Source organism: Scardinius erythrophthalmus, assembly GCF_964197995.2.
Source record: "Scardinius erythrophthalmus genome assembly, chromosome: 12".
Lineage (NCBI taxonomy): Eukaryota > Metazoa > Chordata > Actinopteri > Cypriniformes > Leuciscidae > Scardinius > Scardinius erythrophthalmus.
In genome coordinates this window covers 148,445-172,500 of record NC_138232.1, presented here as the reverse complement: position 1 = coordinate 172,500, position 24,056 = coordinate 148,445, and the positions used below count along the sequence as shown (strand labels likewise).

Here is a 24,056-nt window from a genome sequence, read left to right as displayed (position 1 = left end):
ATAGCTGGTTTAGTTTCTACTCACCCCGATCCCTCCACACGGCAACCGGACAAACATGGACATGAGCGAACCTGAGACAGGAGAGACGCGTCAGTGACAGATCTCAGATGCTTCAGATGCTTCGACTCTACAGATCTCATACACTTCGACTCTACAGATCTCAGATGCTTCAGATGCTTCGACTCTACAGATCTCATACACTTCGACTCTACAGATCTCAGACGCTTTGACTCTACAGATCTCATACGCTTCGACTCTACAGATCTCAGACGCTTCGACTCTACAGATCTCAGACGCTTCGACTCTACAGATCTCAGACGCTTCGACTCTACAGATCTCAGACGCTTCGACTCTACAGATCTCAGACGCTTCGACTCTACAGATCTCAGACGCTTCGACTCTACAGATCTCAGACGCTTCGACTCTACAGATCTCAGATGCTAAAGACGCTTCGACTTTACAGATCTCAGATGCTAAAGACGCTTCGACTCTACAGATCTCAGATGCTAAAGACGCTTCGACTTTACAGATCTCAGATGCTAAAGACGCTTCGACTCTACAGATCTCAGATGCTTCGATTCTACAGATCTTAGACGCTTCAGACGCTTCGACTCTACAGATCTCAGATGCTTCAGACGCTTCAACTCTACAGATCTCAGACGCTTCGACTCTACAGATCTCATACGCTTCGACTCTACAGATCTCAGATGCTTTGATTCTACAGATCTCATACGCTTCGACTCTACAGATCTCAGACGCTTCAGACCCTTCGATTCTACAGATCTCAGATGCTTTGATTCTACAGATCTCAGATGCTTCGATTCTACAGATCTCAGATGCTTCGACTCTACAGATCTCAGACGCTTCGACTCTACAGATCTCAGATCTCCAGACGCTTCGACTCTACAGATCTCAGACGCTTCAGACGCTTCGACTCTACAGATCTCAGACGCTTCAGACGCTTCGACTACAGATCTCAGACGCTTCGACTCTACAGATCTCAGATGCTTTGATTCTACAGATCTCATACGCTTCGACTCTACAGATCTCAGACGCTTCAGACGCTTCGATTCTACAGATCTCAGATGCTTTGATTCTACAGATCTCAGACGCTTCGATTCTACAGATCTCAGATGCTTTGATTCTACAGATCTCAGACGCTTCGACTCTACAGATCTCAGATGCTTTGATTCTACAGATCTCAGACGCTTCGATTCTACAGATCTCAGATGCTTCGACTCTACAGATCTCAGATCTCCAGACGCTTCAACTCTACAGATCTCAGACGCTTCAGACGCTTCGACTCTACAGATCTCAGACGCTTCAGACGCTTCGACTCTACAGATCTCAGACGCTTCAGACGCTTCGATTCTACAGATCTCAGATGCTTTGATTCTACAGATCTCAGACGCTTCGATTCTACAGATCTCAGATGCTTTGATTCTACAGATCTCAGACGCTTCGACTCTACAGATCTCAGATGCTTTGATTCTACAGATCTCAGACGCTTCGATTCTACAGATCTCAGATGCTTCGACTCTACAGATCTCAGATCTCCAGACGCTTCAACTCTACAGATCTCAGACGCTTCAGACGCTTCGACTCTACAGATCTCAGACGCTTCAGACGCTTCGACTCTCAGATCTCAGTCTGTCGAGAACAGGAGGGAAAGGTCTTACTGTCCAGTTTCTGCCGGAGTGGATTGATCCCATACAGCATGACATGAGCTTCAGTGTGAACCGTCTGCAGTTCCTCTAATGTGGCTTTTCTTCCACGGATACACTGGAAATAAAGGACAGAGAGATTCAGTAGAGCATGAGAGCGCCACCTGCTGATGGTCATTAGAAGTGCACTGCAGTTCAGGGAAAATTATCCAACATGGTCAATAACACATTAAATCATTGTTCGAGTCAAACTGTAACAATGTCATAACCAGATGTGATGCAATAAACCAGATAAAAGACACCTTTTCCAGGTTAATCAGAGTTTTTCCTGATAACATACAAAGTATGACAGTCATAAACTCAACTACTGATTATGTGCTTTATTTAATGTTAAAAGTCTCTAATGTGAGTTTGAATACCATTTTGTTCACCCTTTATAGCCGTACTGAAAGCCACAATTGATAATTCACCTCAGATCTTAAACAAGATTCAAACTGTGAACAAACAAGTGTTTTCAATGACAAAGATTGTTTCAGTCACAGAGTATGTATTTTAATGTAAAATTATGTAATATTTATTCATTTGATTATCCGTTTTTTGCAAATGTGCTTGCAGAGAGACTCTAACCCTAGCCCACACTCTCTTCTGATTGGTGTGATTTTCGATTGATATTGTCGCATGGCCTCTGGTTATGGTACAGTGTAAGAACGATAATCTGAAACTTGTGTTGATCGTTTTGTTTGATGTAGGGTTATGTTGAGACTCTGCTCATGTATGAAGCTGCTCTCCTGTTTATCAGAAACAGACTTCAATCACAGAGACAACAATATATAAAGATTTTTTTAAGAAAAATGACGGCCATCAAAAAATATTATTTGGCCAGTAAATTTGACAAATTTTGTGACCAAAGATGAGCACTGTCCTCGACCGACGGCGTGCAGTGTAAAACATGACTATTGGTAGTGACGCAGGTGGAGTCATGTGACGGAGTGTGACGGAGGTGAAGTCATGTGACGCAGGTAGAGTCACAGGTGGAGTCATGTGACGGAGTGTGACACAGATGAGGTCATGTGACGCAGGTGGAGTTATGTGATGGCGTGTGATGCAGGTGGAGTCGTGACGGAGTGTGACGCAGATGAGGTCATGTCACGCAGGTGGAGTCATGTGACGCAGGTGGAATCATGTGACGCAGGTGAGGTCATGTGACAGAGTGTGATGCAGGTGGAGTCGTGACGCAGGTGGAGTCATGTGACGAGTGTGTCGCAGTCGCACCTCACACTGGTTGCGCAGACCTGTCTCCTGCAGCCGAGACCAGATGCTCTGGATGCGTCCGGCGTGTTCGGGGTGTGTGTTGGTGTTTCCACACATGCACTGGTGCTTCTGCATGAGAGAGTCGTACACCAGGCCTGAGGAAACACACAGATGCAGAAACTTTCATTCAGAAGTTCAGCGATCTGAGTTCTGTTGTAAATCGAGAGAAAGAGTCACCTGTGGTGAAGCGAAAGAGACACACCTGTGCTGAAACGCGAGAGAGAGAGAGAGAGAGAGAGAGAGAGAGAGAGAGTGAGAGTGAGAGTCACCTGTGGTGAAGCGAGAGAGAGAGAGAGAGTCACCTGTGGTAGAGAGAGAAAGAGAGTGAGAGTGTCATCTGTGGTGAAGCGAGAGAGAGAGAGTCACCTGTGGTGAAGCGAGAGAGAGAGAGAGAGAGAGGGTCACCTGTGGTGAAGCGAGAGAGAGAGAGAGAGAGAGAGAGAGTCACCTGTGGTGAAGCATGAGAGAGAGAGAGAGTCATCTGTGGTGAAGTGAGTGCTGGAAGGCTGGTCCTGTGTGCTGAAGAAGCTGGCAGACGCAGGAGAGGATTGAGTTCTGGAGAGTTTCTGGTGTCCTGGTAAACTCACAGACGCTCCTGACGCCTCCATCGACGCCTGGTAGTTCCTGAGCTGATGGATCCTCTGCTGTTCCAACAGGAGGGCCTGCTGCTCACACACACACACACACACACACACACACACACACACAAACACGGGTATGTGCACTGACAACAACCACAAGAGGGCGACAGAAACAGCAAACACACATCTTCAGGTGTTTCTCTCACCTGTTTGAACAGCACCTCCTGCTCCTCCGGTCTCTGCTCCTCTGGGAGATCTGGAGATTCCTGTTTAATGGAGATATTCATGTGTGTTTCGGTCTGTGCGGCGTCCAATTGCTCTCGCAGCTCTTCCTCCGTCTCTTCCGGGTGACTCTGGTGCTGCCGATCACTCGGTTTACCCAACATCTAACACACACACACACACACACACACACACACACAAACACACACACACACACACACACACACACACACACACACACACACACACACACAAAGGCACAGGACAGATACATCAGTGTTTCACAGAAGACTGTTGCTGCTGAAACATGAGAGTTTATAAGTCGTTCAGCAGATACTTTTTATCCACAGTGACTTGCATTGCATTAAAGGTGCACATGATATCGGTTCATGAATTCCTTGGGAATCAATCTCATGACCTTTGACTCAACTTTTTAACTGTTCTCCACTTTTTCACCATGTTTTCTTGCATGTTTTCGGGTGTTTGCCTCTGTTAAACAGGCAAGACAAACACTCTTCATTCAGGATAGTGAGAAATGAAGTCTTGCCTCAACTGCTGAGAGAACGGACTTGCTTCTGTTCAATCAGGGATTAAACTAAGAGCGAGCGACACTGACCAGAACGGTTTTATTCAAAGTGACCTGCAGTGCACTGACATTTATCATTATGTGTGTTTCCTGGGACTTGAACCCATGATCTCGGCATTGCTAGCACCATTATCTACTTATTTAATTAATGGGCAAGCAGCTGTAAAGCGTGGGATGCAGTGGTGTAAAGCGTGGGATGCAGTGGAGTGAAGCGTGGGAAGCCTGGGATGCAGTGGTGTAAAGCGTGGGATGCAGTGGTGTAAAGCGTGGGATGCAGTGGAGTGAAGCGTGGGAAGCCTGGGATGCAGTGGTGTAAAGTGTGAGATGCAGTGGTGTAAAGCGTGGGGTGCAGTGGTGTAAAGCGTGGGGTGCAGTGGTGTAAAGCGTGGGATGCAGTGGAGTGAAGCGTGGGAAGCCTGGGATGCAGTGGTGTAAAGTGTGAGATGCAGTGGTGTGAAGCGTGGGGTGCAGTGGTGTAAAGCGTGTGATGCAGTGGTGTAAAGCGTGGGATGCAGTGGTGTAAAGCGTGAGATGCAGTGGTGTAAAGCGTGGGATGCAGTGGTGTAAAGCGTGGGATGCAGTGGGGTAAAGCGTGGGATGCAGTGGTGTAAAGCGTGGGATGCAGTGGTGTAAAGCGTGGGATGCAGTGGTGTAAAGCGTGGGATGCAGTGGTGTAAAGCGTGGGATGCAGTGGTGTAAAGCGTGGGATGCAGTGGTGTAAAGCGTGGGATGCAGTGGTGTAAAGTGTGAGATGCAGTGGTGGGAAGCGTGGGATGCAGTGGTGTAAAGCGTGGGATGCAGTGGGGTAAAGCGTGGGATGCAGTGGTGTAAAGCATGGGATGCAGTGGTGTAAAGCGTGGGATGGAGTGGTGTAAAGCGTGAGATGCAGTGGTGTAAAGCGTGGGATGCAGTGGTGTAAAGCGTGGGATGCAGTGGTGTAAAGCGTGGGATGCAGTGGTGTAAAGTGTGAGATGCAGTGGTGTAAAGCGTGGGAAGCGTGGGATGCAGTGGTGTAAAGCGTGGGATGCAGTGGTGTAAAGCGTGGGATGCAGTGGTGTAAAGTGTGAGATGCAGTGGTGTAAAGCGTGGGAAGCGTGGGATGCAGTGGTGTAAAGCGTGGGATGGAGTGGTGTAAAGCATGAGATGCAGTGGTGTAAAGCGTGGGATGCAGTGGTGTAAAGCGTGGGATGCAGTGGTGTAAAGTGTGAGATGCAGTGGTGTAAAGCGTGGGAAGCGTGGGATGCAGTGGTGTAAAGCGTGGGATGGAGTGGTGTAAAGCATGAGATGCAGTGGTGTAAAGCATGGGATGCAGTGGTGTAAAGCGTGGGATGCAGTGCTGTAAAGCGTGGGATGCAGTGCTGTAAAGCGTGGGATGCAGTGGTGTAAAGCGTGGGATGCAGTGGTGTAAAGCATGGGATGGAGTGGTGTAAAGCGTGGGATGCAGTGGTGTAAAGCGTGGGATGCAGTGGTGTAAAGTGTGAGATGCAGTGGTGTAAAGCGTGGGAAGCGTGGGATGCAGTGGTGTAAAGCGTGGGATGGAGTGGTGTAAAGCATGAGATGCAGTGGTGTAAAGCATGGGATGCAGTGGTGTAAAGCGTGGGATGCAGTGCTGTAAAGCGTGGGATGCAGTGCTGTAAAGCGTGGGATGCAGTGGTGTAAAGCGTGGGATGGAGTGGTGTAAAGCATGGGATGCAGTGGTGTAAAGCGTGGGATGCAGTGGTGTAAAGCGTGGGATGCAGTGGTGTAAAGTGTGAGATGCAGTGGTGTAAAGCGTGGGAAGCGTGGGATGCAGTGGTGTAAAGCGTGGGATGGAGTGGTGTAAAGCATGAGATGCAGTGGTGTAAAGCATGGGATGCAGTGGTGTAAAGCGTGGGATGCAGTGCTGTAAAGCGTGGGATGCAGTGCTGTAAAGCGTGGGATGCAGTGGTGTAAAGCGTGGGATGCAGTGGTGTAAAGCATGGGATGCAGTGGTGTAAAGCGTGGGATGGAGTGGTGTAAAGCGTGAGATGCAGTGGTGTAAAGCGTGGGGTGCAGTGGTGTAAAGCGTGGGATGCAGTGGTGTAAAGCGTGAGATGCAGTGGTGTAAAGCATGGGATGCAGTGGTGTGAAGCGTGGGATGCAGTGGTGTAAAGCGTGGGGTGCAGTGGTGTAAAGCGTGGGGTGCAGTGGTGTAAAGCGTGGGGTGCAGTGGTGTAAAGCGCGGGGTGCAGTGATGTAAAGCGTGGGGTGCAGTGGTGTAAAGCGTGGGATGCAGTGGTGTAAAGCGTGGGATGCAGTGGTGTAAAGCATGGGATGCAGTGGTGTAAAGCGTGGGAAGCGTGGGATGCAGTGGTGTAAAGCATGGGATGCAGTGGTGTAAAGCGTGGGGTGCAGTGGTGTAAAGCGTGGGATGCAGTGGTGTAAAGCGTGGGGTGCAGTGGTGTAAAGCGTGGGATGCAGTGGTTTAAAGCATGGGATGCAGTGGTGTAAAGCGTGGGAAGCGTGGGATGCAGTGGTGTAAAGCATGGGATGCAGTGGTGTAAAGCGTGGGGTGCAGTGGTGTAAAGCGTGGGATGCAGTGGTGTAAAGCGTGGGGTGCAGTGGTGTAAAGCGTGGGATGCAGTGGTGTAAAGCGTGGGATGCAGTGGTGTAAAGCGTGGGATGCAGTGGTGTAAAGCATGGGATGCAGTGGTGTAAAGCGTGAGATGCAGTGGTGTAAAGCGTGGGATGCAGTGGTGTAAAGCGTGGGATGCAGTGGTGTAAAGCGTGGGAAGCGTGGGATGCAGTGGTGTAAAGCATGGGATGCAGTGGTGTAAAGCATGGGATGCAGTGGTGTAAAGCGTGGGATGCAGTGGTGTAAAGCGTGGGGTGCAGTGGTGTAAAGCGTGGGATGCAGTGGTGTAAAGCATGGGATGCAGTGGTGTAAAGCGTGGGAAGCGTGGGATGCAGTGGTGTAAAGCATGGGATGCAGTGGTGTAAAGCGTGGAGTGCAGTGGTGTAAAGCGTGGGATGGAGTGGTGTAAAGCGTGGGAAGCGTGGGATGCAGTGGTGTAAAGCATGGGGTGCAGTGGTGTAAAGCATGGGATGCAGTGGTGTAAAGCGTGGGGTGCAGTGATGTAAAGCGTGGGGTGCAGTGGTGTAAAGCGTGGGATGCAGTGGTGTAAAGTGTGGGATGCAGTGGTGTAAAGCATGGGATGCAGTGATGTAAAGCGTGGGATGCAGTGGTGTAAAGCGTGGGGTGCAGTGGTGTAAAGCATGGGATGCAGTGGTGTAAAGCGTGGGGTGCAGTGATGTAAAGCGTGGGGTGCAGTGGTGTAAAGCGTGGGATGCAGTGGTGTAAAGTGTGGGATGCAGTGGTGTAAAGCATGGGATGCAGTGGTGTAAAGCGTGGGAAGCGTGGGATGCAGTGGTGTAAAGCGTGGGATGTAGTGGTGTAAAGCGTGGGGTGCAGTGGTGTAAAGCGTGGGATGCAGTGGTGTAAAGCATGGGATGCAGTGGTGTAAAGCGTGGGATGCAGTGGTGTAAAGCATGGGATGCAGTGGTGTAAAGCGTGAGATGCAGTGGTGTAAAGCGTGGGATGCAGTGGTGTAAAGCGTGGGATGCAGTGGTGTAAAGCGTGAGATGCAGTGGTGTAAAGCATGGGATGCAGTGGTGTAAAGCGTGAGATGCAGTGGTGTAAAGCATGGGATGCAGTGGTGTAAAGCGTGAGATGCAGTGGTGTAAAGCATGGGATGCAGTGGTGTAAAGCGTGGGATGCAGTGGTGTAAAGCGTGAGATGCAGTGGTGTAAAGCATGGGATGCAGTGGTGTAAAGCGTGAGATGCAGTGGTGTAAAGCGTGAGATGCAGTGGTGTAAAGTGTGGGAAGCGTGGGATGCAGTGAAGTAAAGTTTTGGATGCAATTACTACTGAAACAATTACAGCCATTAAATCTGTGATGTAGGAAGAGGGTGAAGAGTCTCTGACCTTGTTGATGTGCATCTGCTGGAAGTGCTGCTTGTGTTTCTCCAGGAACTGCTGGTGCTGCTGCTGGACGACGAGCTGCTGGAGAGCCTGACCGCTCTGAGGAAGAGGAGGCTGACCGCTCTGAGGAAGAGGAGCCGACTGCGTGCGGCCCAGAGGACGGTGCTGCCGCAGCTTCTGGAGAGGAGAAGCGGACATACCTGTGCAGACAAGCACACACACTCCTCGTGAACACACGCACACACACTCACGATGGTGACGCGGACATACAGTTGCAATCGAAATCTTTCAACCTCCATTTCAAATCAGGTTTATTGGCAAAATTTACAGACTTCCAGCTGTTTGCAATGATCAAACTAAAGTAATTGAAATAGCTCAACACTACAAATGTTTCAAATGGTTTCCCCAAATTTAACTGAAAATGCAACTTTTAATAACTTCTGCAGTTTCAAAATTATTCAACCCCCTGAATAGAATCCCTCACAACAGAACAAATCTGCAAAAACGGTGTTATCTCAAGCACACCTGATGCAACTTATCAAGGGCTTCATTAGTTGCACCAAGTTTGCTTGAGCTAGAACAGACGAAATATCTGAACTGGCTAGGATTGTTGAGTGTCACGTTTGACTGCAAGTCAAAATAATGGTCCAAAAAGTTAAGAGAAGATATCATCACCCTTCACAAACAAGGAACAGAATACAAAAAGATAGCGAAGGCACTAAATGTTCCTAGAGACACCGTTGGAAGTATAGTTTGCTTTGCGAGTTCAAAGTTAAAGGAACAGTGGTTACTCTACCTGGACGGGGCAGAAAAAGGAAGATATCAATGACTGTAACCAGTTTTCTGAGAAGGCAGGTTCAGAAAAACCCTCGAGTGACTGCAAAAGACCTACAACAAGACCTGATGGCAACAGGCACTGAGGTTTCAGCACAGTAAGGCTTGTACTAAACACATGCCAGAACTCCAAGACTACACCACCACTACCACTACTGTTGGCTCCAATTTGCACAAAATCAGATAAATAAGCCACAGAAGTTTTGGAATTCTGTTCTGTGGAGCGATGAAACAAAATTGAAACTTTTTGGCATTATGGATCAGAAGTGTGTCTGGAGAAAGAAGAATGAAGCATATGCTGTAAAGAACACTGTCTACAGCTCAGCATGGTGGATCTGTGATGCTTTGCGGCTGATTTATATCCTTTGGCACTGGAAACCTGCAGCGTGTGGAAGACAAGATGGATTCACTGAAGTATCAGGAAATCCTAGCAGAAAACGTCATGCCGTCAGTGAGGAAGCTGGAGCTTGGACCTTCCAACAGGAAAATTATCCCAAGCATACCTCAAATTCCAGCAAGGCTTGGTTTCAGAAGAAGTCCTGGATGATTCTACAGTGGCCATGACATTCACATAACTTGAGCCCCATGGAAAATCTCTGGTGGGATTTGAAGAAGGGTGTTGCAGCACGCAAACCCAAATATTACTGAACTGGAGGCCATTCCTCATGATGAACAGGCTCAGATCCCTCAGAAACGCTTCCAGAAGCTGCTGTCTGGTTATACATCTCGTTTGCAGAAGGTCAGAACAGCAAAAAGCTGATCTACCAAGTACTAAAGATGCTTGCCATGAAGGGGTTGAATAATTTTGAGACTGTGGAAGTCATTAAAAGTTGCATTTTCAGTTGAATTTGCGGAAACCGCGTGAAACATTTGTTGTGTTGAGCTATTTCAATTACTTTTGGTTGATTTGTTCATTGCAAACAGCTGAAAGTCTGAAAATTTTGCCAATTAACCTGATTTGCAATGGGGGTTGAATAATTTTGATTGCAACTGTACCTGCGCAGAACACACTCCTCGTGAACATGCACACTCACGAAGGCGACGCTGACATACATGCACAGAATACACTCCTCGTGAATACACGCACACACACTCTTCGTGAACGCACACACACTCACATCAGCTGGACTATCGCTTCAATCGCAAGTATGCTAAACCACTTTGACATTGAAACACCCTCTGTTAATTCATTGAGGATTCTGCACAGACGTCACAGCTCTTCATGCGTGTCGGAGCTGGCAGCTCTGAGAGGCTCATTGTTCAGTTCCTGCTCCCATTCATGGGTTATTAGAGGCGTGTTCTTCTGGGCACGCGGCGCTGGCATGAGGACACACCCGTCGCTGGCACACCGTGTTCCTCTCTGACCTCCTGCTGCGAGCCGGAGCACTGATCTAATTAACCGGAGGGACCCTTGACTTGGACATGGTTACGGCCTGTTCACACACACCTCTTGGCTTACGCAACGCTCTCGCAGGCGCCTGGGAAACACTCCGCCATCAGAGCCACAGATATGGTTCATAACGGACTGCATCATCTTTACTAACCCAAATCTCAAACTCAAAGAGCTCTACTCACTTGCAGCTAAAGGACTCGGTGGGGCAGATTGCTCCAGGAGGACCATGTGCTGCAGCAGTGCATTGTGGGAGTTTGCAGTGTCTGAATTGCCCAGGAATGAGGGAAGGTTAGAGGCGCCCAGGAACGGTGAGCTTATGGGTAATCCAGTCACGGACAAGCGTTCACTGTCTGGCTGGGTAGACGTCACCTTTTTGAAGAAATGACAAAATGAAACTCAGTCTTTGCCTAAGTATCTAAGTATCACAAAATTAAGCAAAAGGAAGACGAGCGCCGAACAGAACAGCCCAGATCTCCAACACACACGTCTCAGATCGATCATGACCGTTTCTCACACAAATCAGATCAGAACCGCATTGGGAATATTCCTTTACTAATGTTCGAACTGCAGTTTAAGACTCTAATTAGAGTATGTTCATGTTCCAGTAAAAATATCTAACCATCTTTTAAAAACAAATCCACTTGAGAAGCAAAACGGACGACTTCAGAGCATCTATCCTGAATTAAGTGCAGGTTTCTAACCCACTGTAATGAAACTTTTCTAAAAGCACAAACATGGTAAGATTTATGCTTAGAGCAAGAGAAAACTTTTTGCTAATTCTTTCTAGAAATATTCTGTGAAAATTCTGTTTTTATGTCAAGTAAATGTATCTCATAAGGATGTTAGTAAGGAAGCAGATCACTAGTAGAAAACAAGTCTAAATGAATGGATAATAGAGGATTTTTTGAATACTCACGTTGTTGGCGCTGGCAGGCAGACCCAGGGTGATGTTGGGTAACGAGGGAGACGTGTAGAGCGACAGATGACTGATCGGATCACGAGCAGCCGGCCTGAGAGACGACTGGAGAACATCACATTCATGCATTTATTCCAAAGTGACTTATAGAGGAATTCAAGCACTGTCATAGAGCCAGCAGTATCATAGAGCACAACACCAGCTTTATCAGGAGGACAGACTAGGAAACAAGCTAGAGTGTGAAATGTAGAGAAAAGAGGATTTTTAGTAATAACCATGAGTGTCTGTGTTCTCAGTGTTTTTAGTCCTGATCCTGAGGAGCACTAGCCTGGCTAACGTCAGACCTTTTCTCATTGAGACGTGGTCTGGGAACCACATGTTCATTTTCTCGTATTTGAGGCGTGGTTTACGAATGCCCAGAGCCGTTTATTGGGCGCTACGAATGTCTATCAAATGCGCCTGTATGTAGCCAATTGTACCAGATGACATATGTAGAGCGACAGAAATTCGACAAGGAAGAAGATGAAATAAACTTGCGTTCTAAACTACTGAGAACACTATCTAAGGCTGCATCGAAAGGTAACTTCGCGTCTGATGCCATGTTGGTGTGTCGCATAGACGTTGTCATCGTCTTGCTGCTCCCTCCCCGTTCTGTGATTGGTTCCCTTTTTGAGGGGAAAAACTGGTCCATGGTGTCAGGCTGCCTAGCAGCGTGAATAAAATCGCGCTGCACGCAAGGCAGAATGGGGAAACCCAGGCTAGAGGAGCACAGCACTTTTGTGACATTTTATATGTCTCCCTCATTTAACTCTTCGGATATAGATGATCAGCATTCAGAGAGATTTTTGTGATCTGACACACAGACACACACACACACTCACACACACACACACACACACACACACTCACTCACACACACCTCGGTCGCGCTGGTGCCGTTCTCGCTCAGGTTAGTGTGTGAGCTGTTGTTTGGGGAACTGGGTCCTGAAGCAGGAGCGCTGCTACATGCCGAATCTACAGACCCAGAGAAGAAGAGAGAGTTAGTGTGTGTGTGTGTGTGTGTGTGTGATCATGAGCTCATCTCACACTTCACCTGTGGTCTCCAGAGAGCGCTTCTTCAGTGAGCCGACGGGACTGTCTCTTCGTCGCAGTAACGGACTACTCCTGCGCTCACACACTTTCTGCTTCAGACGAGAGCGCAGCTTCAGGTTCGGCTCCGACGCTGCACACAACACAACTGCTTACACACACACCTCGCTGCACACAACACAACTGCTTACACACACACCTCGCTGCACACAACACAACTGCTTACACACACACCTCGCTGCACACAACACAACTGCTTACACACACACCTCGCTGCACACAACACAACTGCTTACACACACACACCTATCTGCACACAACACAACTGCTTACACACACACACCTATCTGCACACAACACAACTGCTTACACACACACACCTCGCTGCACACAACACAACTGCTTACACACACACCTCGCTGCACACAACACAACTGCTTACACACACACACCTATCTGCACACAACACAACTGCTTACACACACTTCTCGCTGCACACAACACAACTGCTTACACACACACCTCACTGCACACAACACAACTGCTTACACATACACACCTATCTGCACACAACACAACTGCTTACACACACACACCTATCTGCACACAACACAACTGCTTACACACACACCTCGCTGCACACAACACAACTGCTTACACACACCTCGCTGCACACAACACAACTGCTTACACACACACACACCTCGCTGCACACAACACAACTGCTTACACACACACCTCGCTGCACACAACACAACTGCTCACACACACACACACACCTATCTGCACACAACACAACTGCTTACACACACACACCTATCTGCACACAACACAACTGCTTACACACACACACCTCGCTGCACATAACACAACTGCTTACACACACACCTCGCTGCACACAACACAACTGCTTACACACACACAACTATCTGCACACAACACAACTGCTTACACACACACACACACCTATCTGCACACAACACAACTGCTTACACCCATACACCTATCTGCACACAACACAACTGCTTACACACACACCTCACTGCACATAACACAACTGCTTACACACACACCTCGCTGCACACAACACAACTGCTTACACACACACACCTCGCTGCACACAACACAACTGCTTACACACACCTCGCTGCACACAACACAACTGCTTACACACACACACCTATCTGCACACAACACAACTGCTTACACACACCTCGCTGCACATAACACAACTGCTTACACACACACCTCGCTGCACACAACACAACTGCTTACACACACATACCTCGCTGCACACAACACAACGATGCACACAACACAACTGCTTACACACACACACCTCGCTGCACACAACACAACTGCTTACACACACACCTCGCTGCACACAACACAACTGCTTACACACACCTCGCTGCACACAACACAACTGCTTACACACACACCTCGCTGCACACAACACAACTGCTTACACACACACCTCGCTGCACACAACACAACTGCTTACACACACCTCGCTGCACACAACACAACTGCTTACACACACACACCTCGCTGCACACAACACAACTGCTTACACACACCTTGCTGCACACAACACAACTGCTTACACACACACCTCGCTGCACACAACACAACTGCTTACACACACACCTCGCTGCACACAACACAACTGCTTACACACACCTCGCTGCACACAACACAACTGCTTACACACACACCTCGCTGCACACAACACAACTGCTTACACACACACCTCGCTGCACACAACACAACTGCTTACACACACCTCGCTGCACACAACACAACTGCTTACACACACACACCTCGCTGCACACAACACAACTGCTTACACACACCTTGCTGCACACAACACAACTGCTTACACACACACCTCGCTGCACACAACACAACTGCTTACACACACCTCGCTGCACACAACACAACTGCTTACACACACCTCGCTGCACACAACACAACTGCTTACACACACACCTCGCTGCACACAACACAACTGCTTACACACACACCTCGCTTTAGCTGAACACACTACATGTTTCATTCTAAACCAGGATCTGTCAGCCACTGGACTAGGACAAGCTAGTAATACTAGAGAGAGAAACTGTAAGAGCATCACAGAACAAACATCTGAAATAAGGAAATAACAGCACATTCAACATCACACATCAAGAGGGAAATGATTTCAGTAAACACAGTTTTTTCTTGTTTTGTTAGTTTTTACATTTTTTGTACATTTTTACATCAGAGGCGATGTTTCCTCTAAAGGGTTCGGATCCGTTCAAGTCAAGAGTCACTCAAGACAAGATTCTCATTCAAACAGCCCTTACTTCTGTCTCACACAATAATATGAGGTGATAAACCTGTGATCTCTGAGCCCAGGCGTCTCCTGCATCCGCTTCACACTGAGGAATGAGTGTGTTACTGCATGAAGTACCTGTTTTGCGCAGTGGAAAGTCTTTGGAGTCGTAGATGCTTATGGCAGGATGACTGAAGGAACTGGAGGTTTGAGGAGGAGAGCTCTGATCTAAAGAACTGTGCTGAGTTTTCCTGAACACACACACACACACACACACACACACACACACACACACACAGACACAGACAGAGGAAACATGAACATGATGAACTGATACAGGTCACAGTTTCTTCAGCTAGTAAAGATCAGCAGCCTGAATCACTGTGAATATACACAGTGAGTGAACAGGATCCGGACAGGTTCGCTGAACGCCGGCATCACAGGACTAACCTCTGCTGGTGAAAGTGTGTGTGGATCTGATCTAGTTATCAGCGCTCGTCTGTCAGGCCTGGCTAACGCTTTGCCTCTGATTGATGTGTTTTGATCAGTTTGTGCCTGAATAACTAACAGCGTGAGCATCAATACCTACACCAGACGCTCTCCGATCAGAAGTTGTGTGTGTGTGTGTCTCAGCCGTACCAGTAGTGTGTGTTGCTGGAGATGCAGTGGTTGAGACTCCGCTGAGCAAGCGCTTTCTTTTTATTCAGAACAAACTCCTGCAGACGCATCTTCACCTCAGTGCTGGCCACCGCACCTGTCCACAGCAAACACAGGTTACGAAAGCCAGATCAGTGTTCGCTTCAGTGTAAGTGATGTCTGTTACTGGCTTGTGTTAATCAGAGGTCCTCCAGTGTGAACGGAGCGTGTGCGGGGTGAACTCACTCTCCTGCCCGCGCTCCTTGTTCTTCAGGAGCTGCAGCTTCTGCTCGCGCTGATGCTTCTCCAGCTCCTGCTCCAGCCGGTGATGCTCCATCTTCCTCTGGTGCTCCAGCAGCTCCTGCTGATGCTTCAGGGCCAGCAGATCCTGCTGATGCTGAGGACACACACACACAGGACAACGTCTGGCAGGAGTCCGGATCAAAGCCAGCAAACAGTGAATCATCTCCAGCATTACTCCAGACTAACCCTGTGGTACTGACTCAATGACTGTGCTAGAGTCACACACAATGGTTGGCTACAGTGATCAACACACTTTAGGGTTTGAAAGTGTTTTAAAAAACGGGAGCAGGAGCGTTTGAAAGCACAATCGGACCGGTCCTGCTCTCTAACGCTCCCGTGTGTGTCTGTGTAAGCGCTCGCTGAAGAGCATTGTAGCCAATCACAGATATATCCTATGAGCGCGTGAGCACAATGGCCAATCAGAGGCGTTTATAACCCCGCTCAACAGCGCTCAAAGGGTCACAATTTAAACATTTCTGTACCAACTTGGTACCAAAGTCGGTACTTTTTGACAACTCTACAGCAGATTCTAATTATATTAAAACATCAGACTTTACATGAATTAAGATCTGTCACATGAACATCAGCTGATAATCATAATAATACCCACTTCCCAACTTATCGAGTCAGCAGAATCTGTGCGTCCACTGCGTTCAGCACAAGATTAAATTCATTTAACTGGACATTGGCCACATTTTCTTTTCTTCGAGGGTGTTTTGTGGACAACCTTCGTCACCTGTGCAACAAACCTGTAGAAACGGGCATCTATATCATATGACTATATATCTTCATCACACTCTCAATGCCAGTGACTTCTGAGAAAATGTCCTATCCTATCTGGAGGATTAGTGCTGATCGTCAATGAACTCAACAGATATTCACAGAAGAAAATGAATAGTTGAATGAAGTCGTTATTTTTGTTTGTTTTGCGCAGAAAAAGTATTCTCGTCGCTTGATAAACTTAAGGTTGAGCCACTGTAGTCACTCTGACTACTTTAAACGAAACTCTTACGGGGTTGGAACAACATGAGGGAGAGTAATTACTGAGAGAAATTTCATTTTTTGGGTGAACTTACCCTTTAAGGCGAATACAATAGGATTTATATAAGAAAATGTCTTCGCTCTTCCAAGCTTTATAATGGCAGTGAATGGCTGTTTCTGTTTCGAAGTCCATCAAAGTGCATCTCTCCATCATAAAAGATGTATCATTTAGTCTTTATCGACTAAAATAACTATCTTCCGGCAGACGGCCGTACACAAGTCGACTTACGCCGCAAGAGTAACGCTTTACGATGTCTGACGTAGATGTAGGAGTAGCGTAAGCTTTGAGCCTCTCGCGGTTCAAACAAACGGTACATAATTACGTTGTGCGTCGGGTCAAGCGTTACTCTTGCGGCGTAAGTCGACTTGTGTACGTCCGTCTGCCGGAAGATAGTTATTTTAGTCGTTTTTTAAATATGTTTTAAATATGGATATTTTTCACTCACTCACTCACACACACAGAGATTCTAATTATTGGACAAAAAACTTCCTCACGTAATAATCTAGAATACTGTCTAACACTTGATGGCTGCTCTGTTAAGTCTTCGTCGTCGGTTAGGAACCTGGGTGTGCTCTTTGATACCAATCTTTCATTTGAAAGTCACGTGTCTAGTATCTGCAAAACCGCATTCTTCCATCTTAAAAAATATATCTAAATTACGCCATATGCTCTCATTGACAAATGCGGAACAGTTAGTTCATGCGTTCATGAGCTCAAGGCTAGATTACTGTAATGCTCTACTGGGTGGTTGCCCTGCACGCTTAATAAACAAACTACAGCTGGTTCAAAACGCAGCAGCTCGAGTTCTTACCAGAACCAGGAAGTATGACCATATTAGCCCGGTTCAGTCAACACTGCACTGGCTCCCTATTAAACATTGTATACATTTTTAAATATTGCTGATTACTTACAAAGCACTGAATGGTTTAGCTCCGCAGTGCTTGAGCGAGCTCTTAACGCATTATAGTCCTTCACGTCTATTGCGATCTCAAAATTCCGGCCAGTTGATAATACCTAGAATATCAAAATCGACTGCAGGCGGAAGATCCTTTTCCTATTTAGCACCAAAACTCTGGAACAGTTTTCCTACCATTGTCCGGGAAGCAGACACACTCTGCCAGTTCAAAGCTAGACTAAAGACACATCTCTTTGACCTAGCATTCACATAACACATTATAGACTTCTATAATTCAATGTTAGGCTGCATAGATTAGGTCAGCCGGAACAGGGAACACTTCCCATAAATCTTGATGTACTCGTTACATCATGAGAAGAATGGCATCTACGCTAATATTAGTGTTTTTGTTTATCCCAAGGTTTTCCCGCAGCCAGACGGATCCAGGCCGTATCCAGATCTGACGAAGGACCTTCGCCTGGACCGATGACAACGCAGTGCTGAAGTGCCAACTAGCCTCTCCCTATGGAGGATCCCTTTACCACTCTACAGATAAAGCGTTGTCGGGAAACTCAATTCGCGTATCTACCCCGAAGTGACAAAATAAAATAAAATTCTGTATCAAAATTTATAAGGAAACACCAGTACTTTGTTTAGGCTTGGTCTGTAGGGAATTCCAAACCCGCGTACATATATTCAAACGCACATAACTATAGAACCAGTTCTTAATGCGCATGTGAACGCCATCAGCGTTTCTCACAGGTTCGCGTTTAAAGTCTATGTAGAGAGAATTGTGTCGTCTTAGCGTCCCCTAATTTAATAACAAATGATCGTTGCGACGGAAGCGAATCAATCAAAACTAACTTTAGCTGGAAAATAACTTTATTAAAGAACCGCTATAAAGCCAAAACAATCTCTGTTACCTTAAATTATACGTTTATCTCTGTAAAGCTGCTTTGAAACAATCTACATTGTTAGAAGCGCTATATAAATAAAGATGACTTGACTTGACACTCTCACTCACACACTCACTCACACTCACACTTACTCACACTCTCACTCACACACTCACTCACACTCTCTCTCTCACACACTCACACACACTCTCTCTCTCACACACACTCACACACTCTGACCTGCATGTGCTCCTGTAGCTGAGCCTCGTGTTGGCGAGAGAGCTGGTCGTGCTGCCGCTGGAACTCTGCGATCAGGAGCTGTCGTTGGACCTGCTGCTTGTGTTTGAGCCCCAGAAGCTCCTGCTGAAGCTGCTGCTCACGACGACCTGAGTCCAGCGCCGGTTCCGGTTCCACGCGCAGGTCCATCGGGATAGCAGCCGGAGGAACCCGCACCGGCAGAGCAGAACTCAGCTCCACTGCAGAGAACAAGACAAACACGGTGAGGAGACGAGCGCTGGAACACAGAGAGACACGCGACCAGCGGGAGCTAGAACTCGTACCCCGACCCCCAGAACACACACACACACACACAGTGCCGAGACCAGCGCAGGATCACAGGATCACAGGCAGATACGAGAGACATGATCAGTGAAAACTCCGTCTGGAGCTCGAACCTCAACCTGCAGAACACACACACACACACACACACACAGTGATCTCTAGCTGTAACAGCGCGTGTATTTTTCAAGCCCAGAGGCTCTTGGGAAATTAACAGTGTGGCACTCTTCAAGATTTTGCTTTCATGTTCAAATAACTGCAGTGTAGAGGATACAACATCAGAGCCACGATACACAACCCCATCAAACACACACTAACACACACTAAACCCCAACAACAACGACACGAGAGACATGTTCATGTGTCCGTCTGTCATGATGATGTCAAGTTCACTGGTGTGAGTGTTGATAAGCAGAATGACATAACACTAGTCACACACACACACACACACACACACACACACACACACACACACACACACACACACACAATCAATCGTCACGCGTCCCTCTAAACCAGTGTTTCTCAACTCCAGTCCTCGCAACTCTTTCCGGCAGGTGAGAAACACTGACCTAAACGTCCATACAGATCAGCAGCGCTGAAACCTCAAATATGAAGTGCAATTAAAAGAGCAAAACCCGCATGAAAACAAACACAAACACACATCATGACACGAGAAGAATAAAGAGCAGTGGCTCCTGTCAGAATGAAGCTCACCAGCCCGTCTCTCTCTCTGTGTCTCTCTCTCTCTCTCTCTCTCTGTGGCTCTCTCTCTGTGTCTCTCTCTCTCTGTGGCTCTCTCTCTGTGTCTCTCTCTCTCTCTCACTCACACACTGATCTCTCTCTCTCTCTCTCTCTAACTCACACGCTGATCTCTCTCTCTCTCTCTCTCTCTCTCTAACTCACACACTGATCTGCAGCGCTCGACTGTCTGATGACATCACAGGGCTGTCCCACAGCAAACATGACACGTTCTGCTCTCGTATGGAGACGGTTGACGCACACACACACACACACACACACACACACAAAGAGAGAGACAGTGTGTTTGAAAGTGTGCTTAACCCTAACCCCCTCCACTTTTGTGTTTAAATGTTAAACCAGCAGACATGCAATCTGAAATGTAAGTTTGATTTTAATGCCACATTCACAGAACACACATTACAACCACTAGCTATTGCTTATCAACCATCAGAAAACAGAGACTAAAGACAGATTTTACAGACGAGCACAAAAATAAAACTAAGAATCTTTAGCTCATTTCAGACATCATTGTGATAAAAGACCCTAACCATAACCCTAACCCTGCTAATGAAACACCTCTCCTTACGAGAGTGAGTAAACACTGATACTAGCATGTTGAGTTCTAGTTGCATTCAGTAATTCACTGACGGGTTTTGGAGCTGGTAGACAAACCTGCTGCCAAGAGCAGAGAGTCCAGACAGCTTTGATGAGCTCTCAAACACTTCGATCACATCAAGCCTCGGACCGACCACAGCAACTCCACTCACACCAGATAAAACACATCTCAGACCGACGGCCATCAGCGCTGATGCACTGAACAGCCAATGCTTCATCGCCTCATGGCTCACTTTCAGCTCTGAGTCGGGACAGTGACGTCACATCCAATTCAAGACCATTTCACAGATTCTCAGAGATCAAATGATCAGCAGCTTAATCTGCAAATTACATAATCATGTACTTCATGGGACAAAACTGATCTGCAATGATGACTGCCCTGACGCTCAAACAGACATCATTAGGACATTTAGACCTTTTGGCTTTCCAGGACTTTGCTGGTCATGTTGCGAAACAATCCCTTGCATCATCAAATGTGCTCAAAGTATGTTTATCAACCTAATGGCTCAACACTGATGCCTCGTCTCCGTTTCTCTTCTAGTTATGAGCTCCACCGCTTCATATTCCTGGCCTATTTTAGTCCCACAAAGCAGCAGCATTGCAGTGGTTTAGATGTGTGTGTTCCTGGTGGTCTGGTCTCTGCTCGTTAGAGCTGGTGGATGTTGTGTGAAATGCCCGATGTGGTTTGTGTTAGGAGATCTGTGAAGACGAGGGATCTAAACAAGTATCTGAACTGTTGAGCGAGTCGCAACATTAACGAGCCATTAGAACCAACGTTTAAAGACACACGATCATTTCTGCAGGACAAGGTAAAGAGAGAGAGACATGTTCTACAGATTGTGTTGCTTTGTGAAACCTTTTCAGACAATTGCTAGATTTTGCTGTATTTGGCCGAGTGGCCGTTAGGGTGGCACGCAATCTATTAGATTTCTCTAATAAATAAAATAAGTAAGCTTGACCAGAGGTCTTGTGGGGAAAGAATTTATTGAAGGTAGTAGTGTAGCACAGTTCTCCAGCAGCGGTGTTAGCATGTCGGCCTTCAAAGAATCTTAACCCAAAGTTACAGAACTTTATACATAAAGACAAAAGTGCTACATACAACGGAAACAGCAATGTTGTTTCTTTGTCATTCACACCCATCAGTTCCTATTGGCCATAGGTCTGTATATTCACACATATTCACAGTCACAGATAGAGTTGATTGCATCTGGGGCACAGTCACGATTTAAATGCATCTGACTAAAGATGACTGAAAATACACATAATCCTTCATAGACAAACTTCTTAAGCCGTCACTGCTTTTTTTGGCATCCTTAGTTGCACTGCAAATTGCACAAACGTACTGTTGTGACTGAGTACAATCACCACACTAACACACACAGAAGAGGCGTGTGCTTCATTCATCAGAGGCGAACAGCGTTAGTCAGAGTCCTACACAACCCGACGCTCGTTCCCCAGCCCACGCCACGCTTCATACACATCACAAACTGAGAGGCACAGCACATTTGTTTGGTCACCGATGCAGAACAAAGAGCTAAGGTTGTTTATCCTGAAAATGCATCAATCCAACATCATCTCTGATGTATTAGCAGACATGATAACAACATGTCCAACACTAACACTCGCAGAGAAGCATCTTCAAAACGTGATCGACGCGATCTAGTGCTGCGCTTTATTTGGAACGGGAATCTACATGAAGATTGAACACAAACACAACAAAACAGAGCTCGTTTAAGTGTTATTGTAATTTCCATGCTGCGGTTTTGAAACGCTAATGCTCATCTGTCCGTCTCTGTAAGACCTCATCTATAAATCAGTGTGCTAAATCAAGGCTGGGATGAAATGAGCTACTGTTTGTCTCTTCAAACACAGCATTAAAAGTGCTGAGAACACGAAACAATCCAACAGACAACAGATAAAGACACAACACGTTTGAATGATCTGTGTGCCACAATCGCCCAGATACGTACTCGCAGCTCCTCCAGTTTTGCAAAAATATACGTACAAACAAAAATATATCACGGGAAGACATGGGTTGTCTTACCTGTGGGAATGTGGTCGAACGCTGACGGCTTCAAAATCTCTACAGTCTGATCCATCTGAGATTCTGAGACAAAACAACAGAAACAGAACATGATTCAGTGGCAAAACAATCTATTTTCACCGTCACATGGAGGAAATACATGTTTTGTAAGCAACACATAAATCATAAATGTTCAACCAGTGGAGAAAAAGTTTTCAACCTCTCTAACATTCAGATATTTCAGCTTTTACCTGAAAACACACAGCTGTTGCTGTTTATTGTTCGTTAAACTTAAACTGGTCATTGTTTATTAAACTGTTCTTCCGAAAAAGTGAGCCAATCGCGTAGGTTTTTAAAGTACGGAGGCCTTTAAAGTCAAACGTTACAAGTGAAGACTACAAGTAAAAAGGGGTCCAGTGATGGCAGCTGAGCGGCAGTGTGGTAAATAACAGTGTAAATGAGGAGTAAAGCCGCAGATGGTAATTAGAGAGAACATGAAAAGGCTTTTCACTTCTTCACAGCAGCCCAACACAGCAAGACCCGGCTATAAATAACCCCTGAGAGAGAGAGAGAGAGGGAGAGGGAGAGGGAGAGGGAGAGGGAGAGGGAGAGGGAGAGGGAAGAGGGAGAGGGAGACAGAGAGAGAGAGGGAGAGGGAGAGGGAGAGGGAGAGGGAGAGGGAGAGGGAGAGGGAGAGGGAGAGGGAGAGGGAGAGGGAGAGGGAGAGGGAGAGGGAGAGGGAAGAGGGAGAGGGAAGAGGGAGACAGAGAGAGAGAGGGATGGAGGGAGAGGGAGACAGAGAGAGAGAGGGATGGAGGGAGAGGGAGAGGGAGACAGAGAGAGAGAGGGAGAGGGAGAGGGAGAGGGAGAGGGAAGAGGGAGAGGGAAGAGGGAGAGGGAAGAGGGAGACAGAGAGAGAGAGGGATGGAGGGAGAGGGAGACAGAGAGAGAGAGGGATGGAGGGAGAGGGAGAGGGAGACAGAGAGAGAGAGGGATGGAGGGAGAGGGAGAGGGAGACAGAGAGAGAGAGGGATGGAGGGAGAGGGAGAGGGAGACAGAGAGAGAGAGGGATGGAGGGAGGGAGGGAAGTCTTCAGTATGCAAGCAGACACAGACTAACATTCTCCTTCAACACAACTTCCTGAGCTGAGCAGGTGTTCAATCTCAGTTAAATAATCTGGTCATTTTTACCAGCGATTATTGGCATGATATGTATTTACCAGCTCATCATCCTTGATTCCTTTGTAACCCAAGAGCAGAAGCACTGACTTTCCCCAGGGCTGCAAATCCTTCACAAACTTCTATTTTTGGTAAATTTCCAAGGACTAGACAACCCCTGGAAACTGCTTTGATGTTCATCTAATTAGGCCTCATCGCAGCCGTGCATCAGGGAATTCTGTTTATATGTGAGCGCCTATTTTTAGAAGGACAGGTGTAGCTTCATCTCAGATCCGCTGTGTCTCCACATCCATGAGGGATGAGCCAGAGTGTGTTT

At 47.1% G+C, this 24,056-nt stretch overlaps 1 protein-coding gene across 5 annotated transcripts in view; it reads right to left on the bottom strand.

Moving 5' to 3' along the window:
* The window catches only part of LOC308700130 (histone deacetylase 4-like), a 69,872-nt gene that overhangs the window by 8,042 nt on the left and 37,774 nt on the right, over positions 1-24,056 (bottom strand). For 3 of the 5 annotated variants that reach the window (XR_014031275.1, XM_081381524.1, XM_081381527.1), the window contains exons 1-15: positions 22,584-23,031; positions 18,863-19,098; positions 15,733-15,883; positions 15,490-15,604; positions 14,989-15,101; positions 12,541-12,669; positions 12,367-12,461; positions 11,448-11,552; positions 10,714-10,900; positions 8,308-8,504; positions 3,763-3,942; positions 3,424-3,640; positions 2,937-3,070; positions 1,680-1,782; positions 25-71 (exon numbers count right to left, since the gene is read on the bottom strand). Coding sequence is in view for 4 of the 5 variants with exons in the window: in XM_081381524.1 (XP_081237650.1) it covers positions 25-71; positions 1,680-1,782; positions 2,937-3,070; positions 3,424-3,640; positions 3,763-3,942; positions 8,308-8,504; positions 10,714-10,900; positions 11,448-11,552; positions 12,367-12,461; positions 12,541-12,669; positions 14,989-15,101; positions 15,490-15,604; positions 15,733-15,883; positions 18,863-19,098; positions 22,584-22,674 (2,100 nt within the window). In the remaining variant the exon portion in view is untranslated. Of the gene's footprint in view, positions 1-24; positions 72-1,679; positions 1,783-2,936; positions 3,071-3,423; positions 3,641-3,762; positions 3,943-8,307; positions 8,505-10,713; positions 10,901-11,447; positions 11,553-12,366; positions 12,462-12,540; positions 12,670-14,988; positions 15,102-15,489; positions 15,605-15,732; positions 15,884-18,862; positions 19,099-22,583; positions 23,032-24,056 lie in introns of those variants that run through there. The other 2 variants (XM_081381525.1, XM_081381526.1) reach the window with 1 other exon arrangement.